At 49.5% G+C, this 22,001-nt stretch overlaps 8 protein-coding genes across 8 annotated transcripts; 2 read left to right on the forward strand and 6 right to left on the reverse strand.

Moving 5' to 3' along the window:
* Positions 1–263: 263 nt before the first annotated feature.
* ACHE_10055S (uncharacterized protein) lies at positions 264–1,571 on the forward strand (the record flags this gene model as incomplete). Its single annotated transcript, XM_043280519.1, has 1 exon — positions 264–1,571. The coding sequence occupies one exon, from the start codon at positions 264–266 to the stop codon at positions 1,569–1,571; it is 1,308 nt and encodes a 435-aa protein (XP_043131175.1).
* Positions 1,572–4,137: 2,566 nt separating this feature from the next.
* On the forward strand, positions 4,138–5,108 carry ACHE_10056S (RTA1 domain-containing protein; the record flags this gene model as incomplete). The annotated part of the gene is made up of 3 exons (XM_043280630.1): positions 4,138–4,835; positions 4,884–4,958; positions 5,009–5,108. 3 exons carry the CDS (start codon positions 4,138–4,140, stop codon positions 5,106–5,108), a joined length of 873 nt encoding a protein of 290 aa, XP_043131176.1.
* Positions 5,109–5,593: 485 nt separating this feature from the next.
* Positions 5,594–6,601, reverse strand: ACHE_10057A (uncharacterized protein; the record flags this gene model as incomplete). The annotated part of the gene is made up of 1 exon (XM_043280741.1): positions 5,594–6,601. The coding sequence occupies one exon, from the start codon at positions 6,599–6,601 to the stop codon at positions 5,594–5,596; it is 1,008 nt and encodes a 335-aa protein (XP_043131177.1).
* A 375-nt stretch (positions 6,602–6,976) lies between these two features.
* ACHE_10058A (uncharacterized protein) lies at positions 6,977–8,244 on the reverse strand (the record flags this gene model as incomplete). The annotated part of the gene is made up of 2 exons (XM_043280852.1): positions 6,977–8,052; positions 8,106–8,244. The coding sequence occupies 2 exons, from the start codon at positions 8,242–8,244 to the stop codon at positions 6,977–6,979; spliced, it is 1,215 nt and encodes a 404-aa protein (XP_043131178.1).
* Positions 8,245–10,200: 1,956 nt separating this feature from the next.
* On the reverse strand, positions 10,201–10,870 carry UBC15 (putative ubiquitin conjugating enzyme; the record flags this gene model as incomplete). Its single annotated transcript, XM_043280963.1, has 3 exons — positions 10,201–10,457; positions 10,527–10,619; positions 10,714–10,870. 3 exons carry the CDS (start codon positions 10,868–10,870, stop codon positions 10,201–10,203), a joined length of 507 nt encoding a protein of 168 aa, XP_043131179.1.
* Positions 10,871–11,334: 464 nt separating this feature from the next.
* On the reverse strand, positions 11,335–12,491 carry ACHE_10060A (uncharacterized protein; the record flags this gene model as incomplete). Its single annotated transcript, XM_043281075.1, has 2 exons — positions 11,335–12,282; positions 12,336–12,491. 2 exons carry the CDS (start codon positions 12,489–12,491, stop codon positions 11,335–11,337), a joined length of 1,104 nt encoding a protein of 367 aa, XP_043131180.1.
* A 736-nt stretch (positions 12,492–13,227) lies between these two features.
* CRC1 (carnitine:acyl carnitine antiporter) lies at positions 13,228–14,385 on the reverse strand (the record flags this gene model as incomplete). The annotated part of the gene is made up of 4 exons (XM_043281186.1): positions 13,228–13,279; positions 13,347–13,977; positions 14,032–14,080; positions 14,134–14,385. 4 exons carry the CDS (start codon positions 14,383–14,385, stop codon positions 13,228–13,230), a joined length of 984 nt encoding a protein of 327 aa, XP_043131181.1.
* Positions 14,386–18,818: 4,433 nt separating this feature from the next.
* ACHE_10062A (CFEM domain-containing protein) lies at positions 18,819–19,824 on the reverse strand (the record flags this gene model as incomplete). Its single annotated transcript, XM_043281297.1, has 3 exons — positions 18,819–19,076; positions 19,127–19,509; positions 19,566–19,824. 3 exons carry the CDS (start codon positions 19,822–19,824, stop codon positions 18,819–18,821), a joined length of 900 nt encoding a protein of 299 aa, XP_043131182.1.
* Positions 19,825–22,001: the final 2,177 nt, after the last annotated feature.

Raw genomic sequence — 22,001 nt, forward strand, 5'->3', positions numbered from 1 at the left:
TCGGGAGAGCAGATTCGGCTACGGCGGACGATACCGCCCGTTGCGTGTGCACAAATTATGCGCATAAAGGCATTAATCTGCCAAGGCTCTAGACCATTCTTGCCTAGGATATAAGGCATCACTAAATCATAGCTAGGGCTACGATCAAGTCAATTACGTACGGAGGCAGTAAGTGCACCATCATCATGGGCTAAAAAACTTCGCACAGTCATTTTTTTCTTCTTCTTCCTTTTTTCCCTCTTGCCTCATAGTCAACCAACACGATGTCACGACTGACCGTTCGAAACTTCGCGGCCAGAGTCCGTGAACTGCCATCCTCTGTCGAGGAACCGGAGCAGGACAAGAGAGCTCCATACCTCGACATTGGCAGCCGTTGGGAGCCATGCCATCACTTCTACAAGGCAGGGCTCCCGTACAAGATCTGGACTGGGCAAGATGTGTTCCATTTTCACGGCTTGTACAAGTATCTTGATTGCTTCCCTGATCCCTATGGCTTCCAGAGCTCGGATATCGCCATCTTGGTGAATGATCTGGAGGAAGCAGCAGCCATCTTGGAAGGGTCCGGATACTTCCGTACGCCCAAGACGAGTGGGGAGCTGGAAAAGATGGGCTATTCTATTGGCGATCAGAGCAACCGGAAGTTCCTTCGCCTGCTCAATGTCAGTGCCATGGTGCGATATCACAGCCAGTGGGACTCCTTTGAGGAGGTCACTAATAAGGTTGTCTATGCCGCTGGTCTTGCGGAGAATCCTCATTGGGGGCCACCTCAGGTAGCCGGGAATGGTGTTTTGTTGATGCTGGCCAGCGACTGGAATTATACGTTTAACGCCAAATCTGCATCGCCTTATTATCATGACCCGATCCCTGACCTGTCGGAGTACTTTGACTCTCATGTCAGCATGTGGATGGATGCGCCGATCTCATCTCCGACCAACTCGATTCGTCCCCCATCCGATTCTGCGAGATTACCTCATTATGCCAGCATCTTGAAAGAGCTGATCTGTGAGGCTGACGATGCATGGACAGTCGAATTCGAGAATGATATCAAGAGCAAGCATCGTCAGATATTATATGATCTTTTGGAGATGTGCTACCAGTGGATGATGAAGGGAGAGGTCTGCATGTTCACCCGTCTGACGACCGATGCCGATTTCCAAGAATACAGCAGAAGTGTTCGCGACCAGATCAAGGCCGGTAGCCATGCTCCCGTCTTTATGGCCGATTTCAACCGGTGCCGGATGAAGGGTGTGATCACCATGCCTCTTCCTAGAGGTCAGGCCAACACTTACGACGAAAAGCAGTGCAAGAAAGATCTGCCAAGATTGTCGTGGTTGTTTAGAGCGCCCCGGGGAGATGGATGGTTCCTGCTCTCCCTCAATGTGGCTCGCATTCTGGAGAATAAGGGACGGGATAAGCAGGAGAAGCAGAAGAAGAGGAGCGGGTCTGACCGCTTCCCATCGAGGCAGCGGCAGCCAAAGAGAACGGAGGATCAGATCAAGACGTTGGAGTATTACCTCCAGGATATTTTGGCTGACACTGAAAACTGGGCTTTCCAGAAGCAGGCGTTTTGATTCACTGTCATGTCATTGGAGTTTAATTCGGAGTTAATTCACTTTCTTGCTCGATACTTATAATGATAATGAAGTTTCTTGTTTCCTGCAAGTCACACATAGTCAACGCCTGATGCGGCCATGTTTAGCTTGGTTGCATTGCCTTCTAGTTGTCACGAAGGATTTCTTCCAGCAGCCCATTGCTGTATGCGGATCCTCGATGGGTCTCGAATTTACGAGAAGGATGATTCTCATTTCTATGGCCGAAATGTCACCACGTTGGAAGCCCTAGGCAACCATTTTCAATCAATACATATTGTGATAAGAACATTTGCATGTACCAAGCCTCTTTCTCTCAGTCTACAATTCAGTAAATACGGACTGTTGGTGAGATGCCGGACATCCTGTCAATAGACAATCACTTTTCGAAAGAAATAAGCGAGAACGAGCTGGAGAATTTTCTCGGAGTATCTCCCGATCCGCTTCCAGAAAGTCCCGGGGTCTCCAACTGAAATACGGACTCTATTCTATAAAACTTTCAGCGATCTTTAAAAACAAACCACTGTGCCATACGGGTTGCATTCCACCTGCCCTGTAATAGATTTTCTGCAGGTGGGACATGTGTTCGGCATCTCCGGATTTCCTATTCACTTGTCTATGCACTTCTTGCAAAACAGGTGCCAACCTAGAAGGATCACCCAGCAATCCGGCTGCTGGACACAGATTGTGCACTCGAAAATACGCCTTTGAGTTTCTTGGCCAAGCTCCTCTTTTACTTTCCAATGCTTCTCCTGTTCCTGTTGAAGTTCTTCCTGGAGCTTTTGGTTTTTGCGGTGAGAATCACACAGCTTCTCTTGCAGCTGTTGAACTTAAGCGCTCAAGTGTCTTTTGGAGTTTCTTACGGGCATACTCCTACTAATTTGTTAGCCAAGGAATAAGATCATGTCAGAGGCCCATACCAGAATTGACGTGATAGACTTCCCATCCGTCGTGTTTTTTGCGTTCGCGAGTAGGGGATGTTGTCACATCATCAGTTGCATCATCCATCGTGTCTTCCCATCCTCAGTAACTGTAATCAGGCCGAGAAGCCCTCTGAGGTCGTGAGTGACCTTGCTCGCGACCTGGTGCTTCTTCATCATCGAGTATAGTAAGGGTATAGTAATTGCATTTGGATGGTACTCCATCGTGCTGCCGGTGTTGCGGAGGTCGCAGAAAGAAATGACGCGGTCGGACAAGGGGAGAAAGAGGAAAATGAAAGAATGCCACCAGCCGGGGGAAGGACGCCCTTTATGTAACCGAGGACCAACAGTCATGGATTCAGCCCTGGGAGGTAACTGGACACGATTTTGGCGCGTGATATCCCAAGCGACATTCCATGATTGGACCTCAGATGGTGACGAGGCTGTAGCGATTCATGTGCTGCATGCATGGATGTTCAAGCATAAATATCAGCCTTGGAACGGTCGACGGTCTCTCCGCGCTGTTCGTCCACGAGCTCCGGATCGAGGAGTTGCCAGTCGAACCCCGTCTGGCTGATCTAGCGAGGCAGACAGTGCAAGGGCGGCCCTGGTGGATAGGTCTCTTGCAATCAGGATTCGCTACTAGTTCTCGTCACCGGAACGTGACGCCGGCATTTCTAACTCTTGTGGATTCTGCAAAGTCTCTTTCTATCTTTCTATCTTTTTAAGGGCCCTCAAACAAGATGGTTCCAGAATTTAGGCGACCTATTGGTCTGATGTTTGGACTTGATATTGAGTTTGGTACAGTTTCTAAGTTTCGTGATAGTCATTTTGATTGAGCAAAAGAGAGGAGAGGAGGAACTCTAGGAACTGTGCTTGAAAAGAACGAAATATACATTGAAATCAGTCTTTTGGGTGTTTATATAGCTATTTGGCTGGTATTAAAAGCCATGATGGAAGCGCTTCCCAGTATGAAACTATAGATAAATTGGGTGTAAATGTTCCTGGTGAGTGTATTTGCGCTTTACCTATTTAGGAAATTTACCTATGGCCGCTTTAAAGCGGCGACGCCAGGACGGAAATCCCACGAAAATGTATCTTAAAGTCGACGTTTTGTGGCCTTTCCGGCGTCACTCTGAGTTACCTACCCCATACCATTCAATGGTACAGCCGGAGATAACTCCCACCTTAAAACCGCTTATCAAACACCGTCCCACCACGTATGCGAGACCGTCGGGTCTCGCATACATGAACGGATATCGGAGGCTCGGCAGTGGGGCGCAAGTACAATATACGAGAATAAGATTAGGAACGATGGCGAGAACGAGAGCGAGAGCGAGAACGGATCAATGAGCCAATAACAGCCATGAGAACAGCGGTTTTAACCCGGTTTCAACCTCCCGGCCCACTTTGACACTCGGAGGTTTACTATTCTTGGTAATCGGACGGACAACGGCTCCTGTTCAAATACACCAGGTTCCCTGCGGCCAAGAAGGCTCTGGAGAAATGCGATCCAACTGTCTTTCTTTCGTTCTTTCACCCTCGTTCGGATTGTCCATATTTAACCGATTCACGTCCCTTGCTACGTTCGTTCCGGTCATTGTCATCACCCATAATCCTCGGCCACCATGTCGGGCTGTACCGAAGTCACACCCTTATGCCCCGTCGAGGCATCAACGTACGGCTACTACCCCAACTTAGGCGGAAACATCTTCTTCGCCGTGTTCTTCGGCATCTGCGGGATCCTCCAGATGCTTTTCGGCGTCTACTACCAAGCATGGGGCTTCGCGACAGCCCTGGTTATCGGCGCCTTCCTCGAAGTTGCAGGCTACATCGGTCGGATTCTAATGCACTATAACCCGTGGTCGCCGCCAGCGTTCAAGCTGCAGATCGTTTGTTTGATTCTTTCGCCTACGTTCATCGCTGCCGGTATCTATCTTACGATCAAGCATATCATTCTCTACCTTGGTCCGGAGCACTCGAAGCTCAAGCCGAAGCTGTTTACGTGGATATTCATCGGGTCGGATATTGGATCGCTTCTTCTGCAGGCTGCGGGTGGTGGTGTCGCAGCTTCTGCGGGGAGTACCGATCAGACGCTGCTTAAGATTGGAGATGATATTATGATTGCTGGTATCGCGTTCCAGGTGGCTACGATGTCGGTTTGCGGTATTCTTACGCTGGATTTCTTCCTGAGACTTAGGAAGAACGGCGGTGGTTTGTCGGGGGAGAAGCAGCAGGATGGATATATCTCGCCCCGGAACATGATGCTGCTTATTGGGGGTGAGGTCTTTGCCTATGTCACCGTTTTGATCCGATGTATCTATCGGTATGTCACCATATCACCAATAGCGGCGCATTTGCTAACACGTCACAGTATCCCCGAGATGGCAGGCGGCTGGGGCAACCCACTGATGCAAAAAGAGAACGAATTCCTTGTCCTTGACGGAATGTACGTATCCTCATTCTGCCATCTCAACACACGAAGACTAACTTGACCAGGATGGTCGCACTGGCTGTGCTGTCGTTTACCGTCCTCCACCCAGCTTTCTTCCTCAAGTCTATCCGGAAAGGAAGTTGGAGGAAACCACGTGTGCCGTAAGGCACCCCGTACATACGCCTCTCGTACATATATCGAAATCTCACCTATAAGCGATGATACCCGCATGTTTGGAGCCAGCATTAATAGATACAACTTAGACTTTACAATATATATGATGCATGTTCTATTCCTTCTGTGTTCAGTGTTCTGTCCAGTGAGCGGATTGACTAGTTACATCACAAAGAATGTTGGACAACGCAGGTTCGTTAAAGAGCCCGTATCTTAGCAGGGTTGTTCCTTCAATTCGGAAGTAGAAAAAGATATGCCCTCCAAGTCCGCGTTTCTAACACAGATGGCAAGATGATGTCATTTCTGTGTTGGAAGGCCTGGCTGTCATGATAAGGGGCATGACCTGTGCAACTTATATCGGTTTAATGGAATATAATCGATCGACTCCCGGCATCGGCATCATTGCATCACGCTAATATCGAAACTCCAGAAACGATCCCATAAGCGTGGAAGACACAGAGACCTAAGTGTAGAGATCACGTCCCTTTGTGATACTTCCCCACCAAACCCCCCTCCCCACCCCTCCGAGTCCTCCCCATCAAATGCCTCAAACACAGCTCCCTCCCCTCATCCGGATAATAAAGCCAAGTAGCCCACTTCCCCCACTCCCCATCCTTCATCTGCCCCCTCGCCCTCTGCCCAATCTTATCCTCAATAAATTCGCCCCTACGCATCGCCAGACGTGTAGGAAACACTCTTGACAGGTAATGCTCCGTAGACGCGAGATGCGGCTTATCGAACCAGAAGAACAGCGGCGTCAGTGGGACTCTAACATCTGGTTGCGATGATGATGGGAAGTCGTCTTTCAGTGTGGCGGTCAGGGTTCGAAGGGCGGGGTAGCTGTTGACGCAGTCTGATATGGCGTAGCGCAGCATGCGGATTGAGGGGAAGGATATGTATTTTATGGGTTTGGGGGTGTCTGTGTTTGCCTCTGCTGAGGAGGAGCGCATTACTTCTAGTAATGGTTGCAGAGGGATATCGGCTACCAGGGCCCAGTCGTGCTGTTGGACCCAGACGTATGGTGTTTCGACAACACGTAGGGCAGAGCGGACGGCAAGGCCGAATCCTAACCTCGCGACTGGTTCAATGAATGTGACGTGCCTATCCGGCGTATGAATTATGGACAGCTCAACGCTGTTGTTCTCATCATTTGGCGAGCCGAACTCCGCTGTAGCCGTAGCTTGTTGGAGATCATGTTCATGCTCGCTATCATTCAGATACTCGCGTAAGACAAGCGACTTGACATTCTCCTTGTAAGCACTGTAGTGCTGCGCTACCTCCAGCGACGCGGATCCACTTTTTAAACGGTTCTGGGCAGCGATCCGGTCAAAAGTGTCAAAGACCACGATCACCCGCGTCGCGGCCAATTCAGGACAATGCAACCGAAATGATTCTATCACTGATGAGATTAGTTCAGTAGACGGACTTGAAGGTGTTGGCGACGTGGTGATTACCACAGTTAACAGGCTGGATATTGACTCCATAGTTGGAGGGGAGAGGTTGGAGATGCGAAGAAAATTCACGATTGCCTCTTTGGGACTAGTGGGGTATTTTACTACACATTTTTGAGTCCAGCACAACAACAATAACTATGACATGGTAGATTCCTTGACACTCCTCCAAACACCAGCACATTTCCACTGTACACCCAATCCAACCATCGCGACCAGCTGCACCGCAACACAGATAGTAAACGCCCCTCCAGCCCCAACAGCATGCACCATGGGAAGAATAGCGCTAGACCCAGCAGCCGCCAAACAACACCGCGCAAGATTAATACTAGCAGTAGTAGCAGCACTACGGTCATGAAAGATGTCGACCAGATACGTCGTGACGTTCGACTGAGTAGATACAGTTGACTACCCGGTGAAAAAGGTCGCGACGATGGGGACTGCGATATGGACTTGGTCTGGGTATTGCACCGTCCATCCAAAAAGAAGTATGGATAGACATTGCATGCTCGCGTAGACAGGGACCGGGCCGAGCCAGGCTCTCTCCAGGGGGAAGATGCGTCCGTCAGACTCGAGGCGTTCGTCCTTTTCGAATTTCTCATGAACACGGCGGTAATCACAGTCCATGATTTTGCCTGTGATAAGCGTACCAACCATAGACCCTGCGCCGTTAGCAATGAAAGTCAGTCCTGTTTGGATCTCCGTGATACCGTATCGGGCCGTGAAGAGAGTCGACATGGCGGTGATGCACATTTGCCAGACGGTGAAATAAATTGCAAAGAAGATGATTATAGCCGCGGCCATTTTGCTGGTTAAGATGCGCAGCGGTGCCAGGACGTCGACGCGCTTCGGTGCCGGATCCTGCTGAGGGACTTTGTCTGCGTCCCATTTCACCGTGGTATAGCGTTGATAAAGGGTTAACGGAAATTGCGCAATCCGTTGAGATGGCGTTCGACTGCCATTACCAATGATTGAACGCAAGGTTTCAGGAACCAAGAATATGACCATCATGAGCAAAACTCCGTTATACACGGTCAGAAACCAGAAAATAGACCTCCAGCCTAGGGACCCCGCCAGAACACCTCCAATGATCGGACCGATGGCAATCGAAATTAACATGACGCCCTGGAAAAATCCCATGTATCCCCCGCGGTCAGCCCGCGTGGTGATATCCCCGATCACACCTGATCCGATGGCATTCGTACTAGCGCTACCTGTACTTTGGAGACACCGCAAGATAATAAGCGTGGTATAGTCCTTTGTCTGTGCGAGGCCGATACGTGCACCCAGCAACACGATCAACGTGCCGACATACGCCGTGCGACGACCCTTAGCATCAGAGATCGGCCCCCAAAGACTAGGCGCCAGGCCTTGGAAAATAAAGTACGCGGTGACAGTAAGATTAACGAGTTCGACAGAGACATTGAGATCTTCAGCGATGGTGGGGATGGCGGGGAAATAGATATTCGACGCTAACGTGGAAGCTATATCCGTAAGTATCTATACCAATTCCATATACGGGAAGTGAGCAACTTACAGGACGCAACAATTGTAACCACAAAAGTGATCAATCTCTTCTGCGTACGATCAAGGATAATATAGGGCTCAGGCTCGGCCAACTTGTCAGACGCAAAGGTCACATCGACCGGGGGTTTTTCACAGTCCGTCGAAGACATCGTGACTTTTCCAATGCTTTTTCCATCCTGATTCTCATTCGACGGCAGGTATCTTTGTCTTCAAAAAGAAAACTCGAAGTGAAGAAAGGGAGCAACGCCATTCCGGGACCCGCTGCAAGGCGATAAGATGATGCACGTTGATATGACCTGTATGTATCCCTTGTTCGAGTGTGGAGAGAATAATGATTGGAACATTGATGAAGTGCATACAAGTATATGGCCAGGGGTACGTTGAGATAGAGTATGACGGTGTAGAAATCACATGGAATGTTTACATTCTTGGAAGATGCTTATTTGAGCAGCCCTACTTGCCCTGGCTCGCGTGCTAAAAACATGCAGGAAACCTGATTCATACATGCCCAGGCGTAGATCAGTGCATACATAGTTCAACGGCAATGATTTATTTCAGTCTTATCTCAATACTTCTTGCAAAAGGTCATAACTCATAAGACATCCTTTTTGAAGCAATTACTGCTAGTATATGCAGTTCATCTCAAAACAGTAGGCGCATCAGATAATCCCTATTCATTGCATTATATCTACCAACCACGACAACTTCAAACCAAATCAAGTCACCTTCTATATTTCTGTATCAAGATAAGCCTCCGCATACCAAGCCCCTTACATACGTATTCGTAAGCATAATCTCAATGACGTTGGAAAGAGCTCCACGGAATATCTATCCTGGAATAAGCGCTCGTGACCACTTTCCAACTCTGCTTGCATATGCATTCGTCCTCTATCTTTATTACACCTGTACAGTACGCGATGCTGGGCAAGGGACGACGCACGGCCAACGGCCGAGATACGCCGCTCAATTGTGTCATCCTGATCAAGCGATAAAGTAGGATCGCTTTCCCACGGTTAATGCGCCTGATAGGCGATGGCCCGGAAGTGACCAAGCGCCGCGATGGCTGGCGAGTGATCTCAGGACTGGGAATAAGGCGTTACATACGGCGAGCTACCACGCCTGCAACCACACTAACAGAGGTTAACTACAACAGTCCATGGATGAAGACAGCAAGTGGACGTATTTCCAAGCCCTGCTAAAACTGGGCTACAAAAAAATCAAAATCTCATGCCATCATCCTCACAGGCCGAATACGACTTCACGAGACGACTCAATCGACACCGGCACATAAAAAACACGCGAAATGCAACTCGAACTCGCACCGATCATCAGAGACTTTACCATGAAGAGAGACTTCGAAGTCTCACCAGATACCATCTGGCACCTACGGGAAGAAGTATATATGTGGGTGTTTTACCGATCTGCACGATTTGGGCTTTAGGCATGGGATTGCCGGGCATTGGCCTGAGGTCTTGGATATGATCTCGGTGACTGCGGAGCAGCGGCTGGGTGTTGGTTTTGAATTCGAGGTGCTAGAGGACATGGGTTTATGAAAGGCCAACTGCAAGTTTTATCAAGGGGGCTTCGCGGAGGAGCGAGAAGATTGCCTGTGGTGTTGGGATTAGTGAGGATCCTGTGGAGGCTGTTTTGAAGGCTTTGGGTTTACATTCATCCTTGGTGTGGTTGGACTTGGTTGATATGTTTGTAGGTGTTGAGTCTTGGGTAAGTTAGATCCTGTCTTTCACTGGAGTAGTGATAGTTTTCGATAAGTATGAGAAATTCCGTGAATACGATGCAATGTCATGCGAATAGATCCAATCTAAGTATGTTCTGACTAATACCGGTGCTGCAAAGCTATAAGCTATCATGCTCTGTTCTATATACTGCACTGCTGATGCATGCCAAAAAGAAAAAAGAGAAAAAAAACTTGATTAACTCCATACCGAAAACATCAAACTCCAATCATATCAACAGACATAATGCATGATAACACGCAAATAACAACCACATCTATCACCAACCCTTCCTCCAGTATCTCCCTCTTCTCTCCCCATATAACCGAAACCTCACCACCACCACTCATCCAAAACCAGAATCAAGAAAACTTATTCTTCCCCCAAACTCTCCCTAACACACCTCCTAACCCTCCTCTTAAACTCCTTCGGATCCTCTCTCCACAACCGCGCCGCCTCCACATTTGCCGGACTCTCGTCGTTCGGAGACGACAGCATCGAAATCACTGACAACAGGATCGTCTCGGGCGTTTGCACGGGGGACCAGCGCTCGGCGGCGGACTCGTAGCCGTATTTGTCTTCCTCGGGGGGGTGCAGGATGGAGATGCAAACTTCGCCGGTTGGGTAGACTGTCGCTTGTTAGTATCGCTGTTCGATATCGGTGGGAAAGGAGGGAACAGGAGGAAAGGGGGGCATACTATTAGGATGGAAAAGAGGCGACTCGAATTTCATCTTCGGAGGCATGTGTGGGTATTCCTGGGGAAAGGAGAGGAGAGCACGGAAGAAGCCTCCTAAGCGCCGTCACCAGTCATTAGCATTCATTTCCTTTCATTCGCAAGTATTTGCGCCACGCAATCTGGATACAGGGGGGAGGGGGGAACGCACCACCATACAACTGCACATCATCCGAAATCATCAACATAACCTCCCACTCGAACACGTTATTATCCACCAGACCACAGCTTATCCCCGGGATATCTTTGCTGGACTGCATTTGCTGCAGTTGGCGCGAGAGCATGCGCCCTGCCGGTGTGGTGGCCATTTCTCTTTATATGACGGGTCGAGGGTATGCAGGAACGAGCAGAGCAGAGCAAGGACAAGATAAGTCCAGGTAGAGTAGAGAAGGTACAATAGTACAAGTACTTGTAGGTTGGAAGCGCTGTGGCCAGGCGGTGTGCGGAATGGCGTGCAGAGAGAGTGGGGGAGTGGCGGGGTTAAGTTAAGGAAGAGAAAGACCTTGCGGATGAAGTGGAACTGACAGCCCTACGGCAACAGGACTACTCGGTCAAGAAAACAGTCGAGATTCAAACTCTTACAATACTCTGAGAGCAAAGAATAAATGCCGAGTTATATCCGCTATGGCGGTTGCCACCGCCACAGGTAAGCATCACTACGGTGTCAGGCTAAGTGTAACTGATAAAGAGTGTAACTGATAAACTCCATGATATTCAAAAGAGACAAATTGGCCTGAGAGTATCATATCCAGTATCATAACGTAGAAAAGAGTTACGCACTCCGAGAGTGAGCAATCACCTTCTGCATCGTCTCAACCCCCATCAACGAAAACTGCGCCAACAGCGCCAAAGTAAACGTGATCAACAAAGCACCCTGCATCAAAAGCACCTTGCCAATCACCTTCAGATACCGAACCCGCGCCGGTCGGTCAAACGTCCTCCAAGCATCCATGATGCTCAACCGTCCACTACCACCAAGGATAGCAGGAACCACCTTACCGCCAAACGAGCGGTCAAATGGCACAATAGCCTCGTCCTCCTCAGGGAGCATCGACGCCGCGACACGGACGAAGATGGCCTGCGCAGGGATCGAGACCAGGTACGATAGGATGGACGGCACCATGGTCATCGCCCACATCTGGCAGAAGGCCTTGGTAGGCGGCGCGGTCGATGACACCTCCTCCATAGCCGAATCCCAGCCACCAAACGCCTTAGCCATCAACAGCGGCAGGAAGAACGCAAGGCCCACCACGATATTCTCAAACGCAGCGACGGGCGCGATCTGCACCCAGCTCTTGAACCCGGGGATCCGCTGGTAGAAACGCTTGCTCGAAGGCTTCGAGACGACAATGTGCACCCACGCCATCTGCAGGTTGGCCAACAGCACGGCCAGAACCGTCTGGATAGCAAACTGTCCACAGAACTGGTCCGATCCGACCGGCAGGATCATAAACAAGGATCCCCGCGCAATACCGTATGTCATGTACATGGCGAAACCGCGGAATCGGGACCAGCGGCCGGCACGGGCGCGGAGGTGGGAGATGGTGGTACGCAGCTTGCTGGTGATGGGCTTGGGGGCGCCATCGACATCCTTTGCAATGGGGTCGATGCTGTCGGGCTTGGAGGGGTCGTAGTCGGCATCGAGACGGACATAGAGGTCAGGGTTGGTATCTTCGACGGCAGCGAGAGTCGCAACGACGGATCCATAGGTGTAGTCGACCTAAGTTCTCAGTATATTTATGCTTGAGAGTATCTGGAAAGAGCGCGACATACCGACCACATCGCCAGCACAAAGGCCAGCGAAGTAAAAGCACAGAGAACCAACAGCCATGTCGAGACTTGGATATCCGGCTGCTGCTGGTCGGGATTCTTAGAGAAATGGTCCGAGGCCATCTCCACGCCCCGACGAACGAGGGAGTGAACGACCATGATGTAGTAGTGTAGTAGTGACTTCAAGTAAGGGTGAACAAAAATTGATGGAATCGATGAAAATGGAGAAATGAGGATGGAAGGGAAACAGTAGAAGTACAGTGCAGACGGAACCGGAAATACAGACCCAGGAGGGGGCGGTGTTTATTAAGGGAAACGCCTAACTCCGGATACGGGCAGCTGGCGCCTAAGATGGGGCCTTTGGACTAACGGCTGAACTACCTATATTAAGGGTCTTCTTTTACTCTTTTGGTTTTGGTTATTGAGGCTTATTGACGTGGTCACTGACATCATGCTGGACTGCATAACAACTCACCTAGAGTACTATTATCCTCTCAGTACGGATCAGTACAAGTAGTATGTTCACCGTAATCCTAGCTACTAACATAACTTAGTTAACGTTATAGTTAGTTATTGTGTATGCTGACTCAAGGCGCATCGCTCGTGTTGATCTTCCCGATCGCCTGAAACACGGCTCTTCGACTTTCCGAATTCCGAAGGCTGAGGCTGCAAGGCTACAACGGGCTCAGTATCCGTGTAGACATAAAGTCGCATTCCTAATATATACAACAGGCACAAGTCTAAGCATGAACAAAGGGATATCCAGCTTGCCATAAATCAATGCTCGCAAAGAAAAACAGGTGTATATGCTGACAAAATCACAAATGCCGCGGCAACAGAAAGCAAAAATACATTTCCACGGCGATTCAAATCATCTGCTTTTATCGCTTCGCGTTTACTCGTCAAACATCTTCTTCATAAACTTGTGTGCTAGCTCAACACCAGCGCTGCGACGGGTTAGTAACTTAGTCATTATAAAAAAAAGAAGAAGAAGAAAAAAGGAGTGGGGCATACAAAGTTGCGGCGTTGGCAGGCACAGCTCTAGCCAAAGCAGGTCCGAATCCTGGGAAGAAAGCCTTCAATCCACCGTTACCGTACACAGACCGGATGGTACCTCCAATGGTCGGTCGGCCTTCAGCACTCTGCATCCGCGACTTGATGGTATCAACAGGGAACACAGGAATCCACATGGCGATACCGGCGGCACCACCAGCAGTCAACACAGCCGGCATGGACAGTTCGCCCGTGACGTTCCCCCGCTCATCCTTCGGAGTCAGGCTGCGTTTGATGTATTCGTAGGCGGCAAAGTACGCGGCGGATCCGGGACCGTCACGCGCCAGGGTCATGGCACTACCACGGAAAACACTGCGCAAACCACCCTCCTGGTACAATTGTTTAACGACGTCCAATCCGCCGGAGTATTTAGGCTTTTGGCCGGGTGGAGGAGGGTTCTGGCCCTGGATCTGGAGGAGAACCTTGACACGCTCGAAGGGGGCGGTGATCAAGGTCATGGGGATCGCGGAGAAGAAACCGGCGGCGGAGATCTGGTTGATGGTGAATTGGGGAGTGTTGTTTTCGACGCGCACCTCCGAAAGGCTGCTGACGATTGTTTTACCCAAGTCGTAACCCCAGAAGCTAACAGCGACTGCACCGGCACCACATTAGCCAGATTGGCATCCACAACTGGAAACAGACTTACACATAGGAGTAACACCAACAAGCGGCGCCGAAACACCAGCATACAATCCCTGGATTTTGTCAACTACCGCTGCTCACATACTCTTGCGGCCAATTGACGTACCCTAACAAGACCCTCTCTCGCAACTGTCTTCCTAACAACATCCATCGCACTCGAGTACACGCCCCTCTGCGCCGTCTGCAACCGCACCTTCACCAAGTCGAACGGGTGACCGACAACGACCGCACAAACACCACCGGCACCACCGGCAGCAAAGGACCGGATCTGAGCGATGGTCTTGTTGACAGGCTTGGTCTCAGCGACCTGCACATCTTCCTGGATTTTGTTTGTCGGGGTAGTCGAGGTGGAAGTCATTGTGTGATGGTGATCGGAAGTGGGGAAGAGGGGACGGAAGAGTTGTATAGTGAAGAGAGTGTAGAGGAGGAAAGATGGAGAGGAATTGAAGTAGGAAGAGATGAAAATAAAAGGAGAATAAGAAAGTCCACACAGCTGGAAAAAACGCTAGGTATATTAAAACAGCCCACCTGGACGCAACAGACGCACCAGAGAAATAGCTTAATCGCTCGGAGATGCAACAACGGACCTCGGCTCGGTGCGGACGGAGATAGTAATGTTCCGTCGGGTATTTTCAGCCAATTTCCAGTTAAAAGGGAGATGATTTCAAAATAAAAAGAAATAATAATATTCAGACTACATATGTAGGTACTTGTAGTGTGACCACGATCCCATGGTCAAATGCCGGATGAACGGGGACGACTGACCCCTCCCCCGACCTGCCACTGTTCCGGGGAACATCCCCAAAGAACCAAATAAGGTGGGATCTCCGGGCGAGAGGAGCGGAGGATTGGAAACCATTGCATCGTTCTTATCTGCCCCTCCCTCCATCATCACTGCGAATACACGGAGAACTGGAGTCAATATCACGTGCCCCTCTTTTTCACATGCTATTGCATTTTGGTCAAATGATCGATGTAGTGGGGATGAGTGCTGGACTAGCGTATATAGTGGACTAAAGGTCTATCTAAATTTCAGTCTGGCTCCGGCGACAAATGGGACGCCCTGCAGATGATGGTCCATCGTGTTCTCAGCGTCTCTTGTACCACAGGGCCCGGCATGCGCTGTCCATTGATGCATTCTCATTCAAATAGAGGAATGGCGTTTCCCGTCTGTATTTGAGATTTTGCCATTTTCCTTCGCGTTTCCAACTATGGCGGCAAAGTGAGTGCCCCGGAATGGGATTTCCACCCGGCCAGAGAACTATTTGCTCTCCGGGTCGTCAGTCGTCCAAGGAGGAAGCATTTCGCCTCCACGACGCTTGATCAAATTGGCACTCTTTTAGCCACTGCATGTTTTGCTAGAGAACGTCTTCTCATCAGTCCTATCGTCAATATAGGCTCCTATCGCTCAATTAGAGTAGTAAGTAGATTGGTCGAAATGAATCGGTTTGGCGTTCGTAATGCACCCTTGGATATTCTCGCATAGTCTGAGGTTCTAGCGAGCCATTGATCATCGCATTCATGGATGGAAAACCCCGTCAATTCAATCGCTCTGCATGGGGCCTTTGACGAATTGAAGAGAGATTGTCAACAATGTGCCTCTATCAACTTCCTGCGCTAAGCATCACTGCAATTTCATACGCGGCGCAGGAGAAATCCTAGGGCTACTTCCGCCCACATCAGCGCATTCGATGCCGACAAACTGGGCGCTCCCCGACGGGGCTCTATTGTTCCAATATTGTGGATAAGAGAAGATTGAAGCCGGATTATTTGCTGTTATATGGATTGGACATCTGTGTCAACTCCTCGACGTCCCTCGCGGCGTCGATCTTCTCCATTGCTGCTGTCTGACAGGTCTTCTCGTTTCGACGTGTCCTGTGTTTTTTCTCCTTGGGTCGAACGGTAGAGCCATGTAAATCAGATTCTGACCGGCTTACCCTATTTTAACAAGTCTTCAAATGCCTTTGAACGCTTCGGTTTAAGCCTGGCAATAACTGGTTTCATCGTGACCGTTGACGTTGCTCCCATAAGGTGCCTTAAAACATAGCTACCACGCTCCACCAAGATATCTGCCGATACTGTCGCGCACCAATCAAGGAAACGCACCTGGGCAGATCCGAATATGGTGGATTCTTGAAGTGTATCGCCGACTGAATCTTCTGTAGAATTCATGTACTTGATCCGACGAAGTACAGGTTTGGTAGAGTCTTTCCTTCAAGTGTCAACAGCCTGTCTCTGTATTTGTGAGGCCTTCTGTTCTCTTCAGCGAGAGGGCCAGACCTTTCCTTCCAGCTTTATGTGAACTGGTTTGTAATCGCTCGAGTGTCAGCAAAAGCCTTCATCTGCCTATTTGATATCTTCGAAAAGGTGTGCGTGCATCCAGTACGACAATCCGGTACATATCAACAAATTTTTGGATGTCTCGAGCCACGAAATGGTCTCTGACATTGTAGAGGGGTTGAGAAGCCGGATGATAGCCGGCATCCAACGCTCGTTATTCCACTCATCACACTCGCTTTGCCTGGATCATGGCCGAGCAGACAACTTTTTCCTGCAAAGTAATTACAGACACGGTGCCAGCAGACGCTTATGACCTTGTGGACTGGTATGCATCATGATCTACCCTTCTTCAGTGCCAATCCACGGTACTAATCTGATGCTGCAAATTTCTGTCTGGCTTGTTAGCAAGCGTCGGAGAAGCGAACGGATAAGACTTACTTTATAAGCTGTGAGAGCAGATATGCTCGATTTTCTGCAGAGTGATCATGGGAGGATGTGCAAGTTTCGCTTTTGATGCATTTGCCATCACTCAACTCAGGCTCTGTGACTGAAATTCTCCAACAACGGCTTCCCGTTCTGCTTACCCACGCGGATCCTCAACTTTTTGAAAGATCGAGTTCCCTACTGCCAGTGACTTAGGCTTTGGTTTATTGCTAATCCAGTCCTGAAATACACTAGTCTTCAGAATAACGGTTGATTGTTTTTGCCAGGATGCAAAGTGATTTGCGTGGTTGCTTCTTTTCACCCGGCCCTGCAGCTCTTGTTGGATCTCGTTAATCACCGAGTCAACAGACGGTACAGACAATTGAGGTTCCTCATGTCGTGTGACTCCGAGGGACTCACAGTCTCTGGCTTTTCTATGGATAACCTTTCAAGAGAAAGTAAGCTTTCCTTCGCAATGCTATTTTATTCCGGCGAAAGAACTTCTTTTTCCAGGAGGATCTTGGGCTTCAATCTCTTCCGTTCTTTGTCGACCCGCGTAAAGTACGACTTCCCCAGTCATTTTGAGTTATATATAGATATATATAGCTATGCCAATAGTTTATTTAGACTACCCGGTAAACGGGTTATTCAGGAAAGAAGTGTTCCCAATTGTCTTGCATCAAGAACGAAGCGCATAGCTCGCTTTTCCAGTGTAATCATGAATATGCGCAATTGAACATAGACGGTGTAATATGACAAGGCTATTGCATCAATCAGCAGCCATGCGTTAGGACATCCATAACATGCGTGTCCTTTCGTAGCCATCGAACCACACCTTCGTCGACGTGGTAGAAAAACAGACGTCTCGTAATAGACACGGGTGTTATTCTTTTGAAAAGAGCGTCGATAATGTCAAAGCAGCGGATAACATGGCGATTCCTGTCTCCTCATCGTGTCTTCCAGGAAAACAACAGCAAAAAGACCCTTGATTAGTAATTCTTTCATTGCGGGCCTATCTGCCACGCTGCAAGTTGCACGCACAATATTGCTGACGAGTCAAAACTGCAACTGCATTGTCATGTGTAGCTTGCGGAGATTGCAGTACCGTCTGAATATATGTAGGATGTAAGTCCTCGGTTGACGGTTTCCAATGGCAGGACAGTGTGCAATTTTGTGTTTCGAGGTCCGTGGAATATGGCGAAGCAAACTCAAATAAACGAACGAGATGCCGTCACATGTTTGCTGCCATCTGTATATTGCGTGTGAAATCGACGGACGGCCCCATGTATTCCAACACAATTTTGGCATTTATTTTTTTTTATTTCTCCTCCAATGTTCTGTCGATATTCTCTTGATTGACTGAGGTTGAGGATATCCATTTCCCCTTTGGGTGATAAATGGGTGTTTATTTTGTATACCACAGATGTCTTCCATATTTTAAGCTAGAGAGGAGAATGCGATACGGATGAAAATGAGAATAGGTTCTGATCAGAGAACAGAGAATGGTTCTCTCATAGTTATTGTAGTTCATACAGAGTAGATGATAATAAAACCAAAGCTCTCACCCACCAAGCTCAATGCTCTAGGGGAAGCCGGACAAGAGAAATGAAGGTGAACGGAAGGCTAAGCCACGTCTGCAGCTATCCTCATCAATAATAATGTGGGTGCATTCACCAACCTCGATGCTCGCTTGTGCACTGCATGTAAGCTGCAAAGCTCAGCCGTTGATGTACAGCGGACTCGTACTCGGAGTACGTACGCACCAGCGCATCGAAGTATATCATGCATATCATATAAATAGAATAGTACGAACCCGACTGACGCAATGGCATCGCATCAAGCTGTTGTTATGTAGTATGTATGGAGTATACAGGCAGAACATGAAAAACGAACGAGGTATTATTTACTAGCAATAAGTCATGACCAATGACCGATAGTATCCCACGGTCAAGTAATGTATAACAATCCACATCATGTACAGTTCACACCCAGGGACGTACAGACATCGTAACCCGTGATAATTGAAACATTAAGGAGTTTTTTTTACCAAACGAAGATCGGTTTGGTGAGTTACTATCCGCGATTCGCTTAGAGAGCGAAGAGGGCGGCGAGACCGGCAACACCCATGGCGCCGGAGCCGAGAACCACGCGGGGAGCAGCGTTATCAGTGTTCGCGGCGCCGTCAGCAGAGGAACTGGAGGAGGCGGCATCGGAGCCAGAGCCAGAGTCCGAGCCAGAGCCAGAGTCAGAAGAGCCGGTCTCAGAGGAAGAGGCACCGGATCCAGTGCTGGTGGCAGTGCTCAGGGTAGAAGAAGCGTTGGAGCCGGAAGCAGAGCCAGTGGAGGACTATAACCGTCAGTAGGAGTTCACGGCGCATATATAGGTATCAAACATACAGAGTCGGCACCGGACGAGGTGGCAGAAGCAGAGTTGCTGGCAGCAGAGCCGGTGGACGAGGCACCAGCAGCATCGGAGCCAGAAGCCGAACCAGAGGCGTCAGAGCCAGTGGCCGAGGCGCCAGCAGCACCAGAGCCAGTGGCCGAAGCAGAGTCGGAACCAGTGGCAGAGGCCTCGTTGCCGGAAGCAGTGGCGGAGGAGTCGCCAGAGGCACCAGTGGAAGCAGCACCAGCACCAGCAGCGCCGTCAGTAGCGGAACCGGTGGAGTCGCTGTCGGAGCCGGAGGTGGTGGCAGAGCCAGAACCAGAGCCAGAGCCAGCGCTGGCGGAGCTAGAGTCAGAACCGGAGCCGGAGCCACCGTTGGCCTGTTCACCAGACTTGGCTAGAGGGAGTTAGCTTTGTAACAGGGTCAATTGGTGTCAGAATTGGCGAACGTACTGTCAGAAGGGCAGGTGGAGAGAGCGATCTGGACAACCTTGGCAGAGTCGTCCTCAGGGCAAGCCTGAGCAGTGCAGTCGCGGACACCGTAGGAGTAGTTCTCAGAGTCGCAGAGGCAGCGCTGGTCACCAGAGGTGCAGCCCAGCTCCTCAGCCTTGTTGTTCATGTTGTCGATACACATGCGAGCGCACTTGGACTCGGAGACGGCTCCGACCAGGCCGGCGGAGGCCATGATAGCGAGGGTAAGAGAGAACTTCATTGTGATGGAATTAGAGATTAACTGGAGACCAGTGAGATTGTAGGGTAAAATAGTTAAGGCAATGGCTGAATGCTGGATGAGAAAAAGAAGAAGAAAAAAAAAAGAGGTCGGGGGAGGTCAGTTAAAAAGCAGTTCCTGGGCGGGCCACCTCATTTCCCGTGGTGACGGTCGGCCGAACTGAATCGATCGGCGCGATTAGCCACTAGTTTGTTTACGGTGTTACGTTGTTACAATGTTATGTACTTGTACAGTATGAATGAGATTATGATAAAACACAGTATGCATATGCAGCAGCATCAATGCTTCTCCCTTACCATAATTACAATTACATAGTACTCTGTAGATAGCAGTAGAATACTACAAAGTAGTAGGAGAGTCCTTTGTTCATCTCAGATTTTGCCCTGTGGAGTTCGCCCGTGCGATCAGCGTCCCTGCTCCGGATCGGGAATGGCGCCGTCACCGCATATGTGGCTTCCTTGATCTGGTCCAATCACAAATCACACACCAGCCACACTACCTCATCGGGCATGGAAGCTTTACCCGATGTGGAGAGAATCTGCACTCGCCACCGCCCAGGCCGAAGCTATTGGGCCGAGATCCATGGATGAGATCATCTTAATCTGTGCCCTGTCGGGTCTTATCAGGGATCCTCATAACAGGTTGTTCACTCTGAGGTACTTGTAAATACGGAGTACAGAGTACATACAGAGTACATAATAATGTATGAGGATGTATTAGAAGATGTACGAGATGCATGTACTCGTACTGTACACGGCAGTACCTGTACAACTACCCAACAGAGTCCGACGAACTCAAAGTGGAAGTCTACGCGATCCAGATGTGGCTGCGCACCGCCACACCCCGGCACTGATCCGAGGAGTTATCTTCCGCGGCTTGACCCAATCACCTGCGCCAGGTCAAGCTCGCACTATTTCAAATAGTCTCGATAGTTGCCCTGTGATAAACTATCACACTCGTGTTTATTATTTTGAATGTGACTGCACCCCTGGTCTCGCTTGGGTAACTGTGGTACTGTGTCTGTGTACTGTCCGAGACTACTCCGTTCTCTGTACGGATCTGTACCTTGCTTACTCCGGAGTACACGAACCCCTGGACTCAAAGTTTGAACCCTCCTTCCATGGTTTCGCCAGGACCAAACCAAATAAATCAATCCCACGGTTAGCTGGCTTGGCGATCGGGGTTAATAATATCGGACGGAAGGATCGCCTGTTGTCCCCGCTCTTTACGGGGTCTCCGATGCACTTGATTCCGCGAGCAATATTTTCAACTAAGGACGTGCGGCGCAGTTATTTGTCTCCAATTGTCCGGACTATCTGTGCGGTCTAATGTCCGCTCAATTCCTGGTTCGTGGGCCTTTTTGGCCGGAGCCTGGTCCAGACTCTATTGGGGATGAACCGATGCGATGGTCCGACACGTGAATGATTGTGGCGTTGTCATTGACTGCGTACTCTTGACGCATAGCTTGTGGAGAGCATTGTTGTGCACGGTGAACGCGGTAGACTTGGACTGGAGTAGAGTATGGGGTATTGCAGTTGTACATCCTTCATGCAGGCATCATTTCTGTCATTTGTAGGCATCGGACACTAGCAGTGCTGTGATATATATTTAGCTCGCCACACACTCAAGCCCGTAGCCACGTTCATTCTAGTCTGATGTATTTCAGAAATATATCCTGCAAGACTCTTCAGCTCGCTGAGCTGACAGCTCCTTTGTATCACCTGAAGAATTGTAGTGTCTGCATTGGCAGCTGAATATCGATACAAGCCGACTTGACAACCTGCGTGGCACGGAACAAGTTGGACTGGCTCCGGTACCAAATCTGGTATTATAATCTCTTACAGACGCTCTCTACCAACACCTCCCAACCCGGGTAGCAATACTATAAGTTCTTCAAGGTTATTAATTGGTACAGAACGGTACAGGACCATGGTTCATTCTCAACGTCTCACAAAATACCGCAGGTGGCCATTCCGTTGACCGCACAAGGCAAGTACCCCTCGCCATCACAAGCGAGCATGGCTGAAGATTACCCGATCGGGCGATGACATTCCTGGCAGGATCCACTTCAGCCGCTGTGGACCTGATCGAGCCAGATCAGGTCAGATCAACGGACTACTATTACAGATACTAGTACTCTATGTACAAGTAGTATACTA

This window comes from Aspergillus chevalieri, chromosome 1, assembly GCF_016861735.1.
Source record: "Aspergillus chevalieri M1 DNA, chromosome 1, nearly complete sequence".
Taxonomy (NCBI): domain Eukaryota; kingdom Fungi; phylum Ascomycota; class Eurotiomycetes; order Eurotiales; family Aspergillaceae; genus Aspergillus; species Aspergillus chevalieri.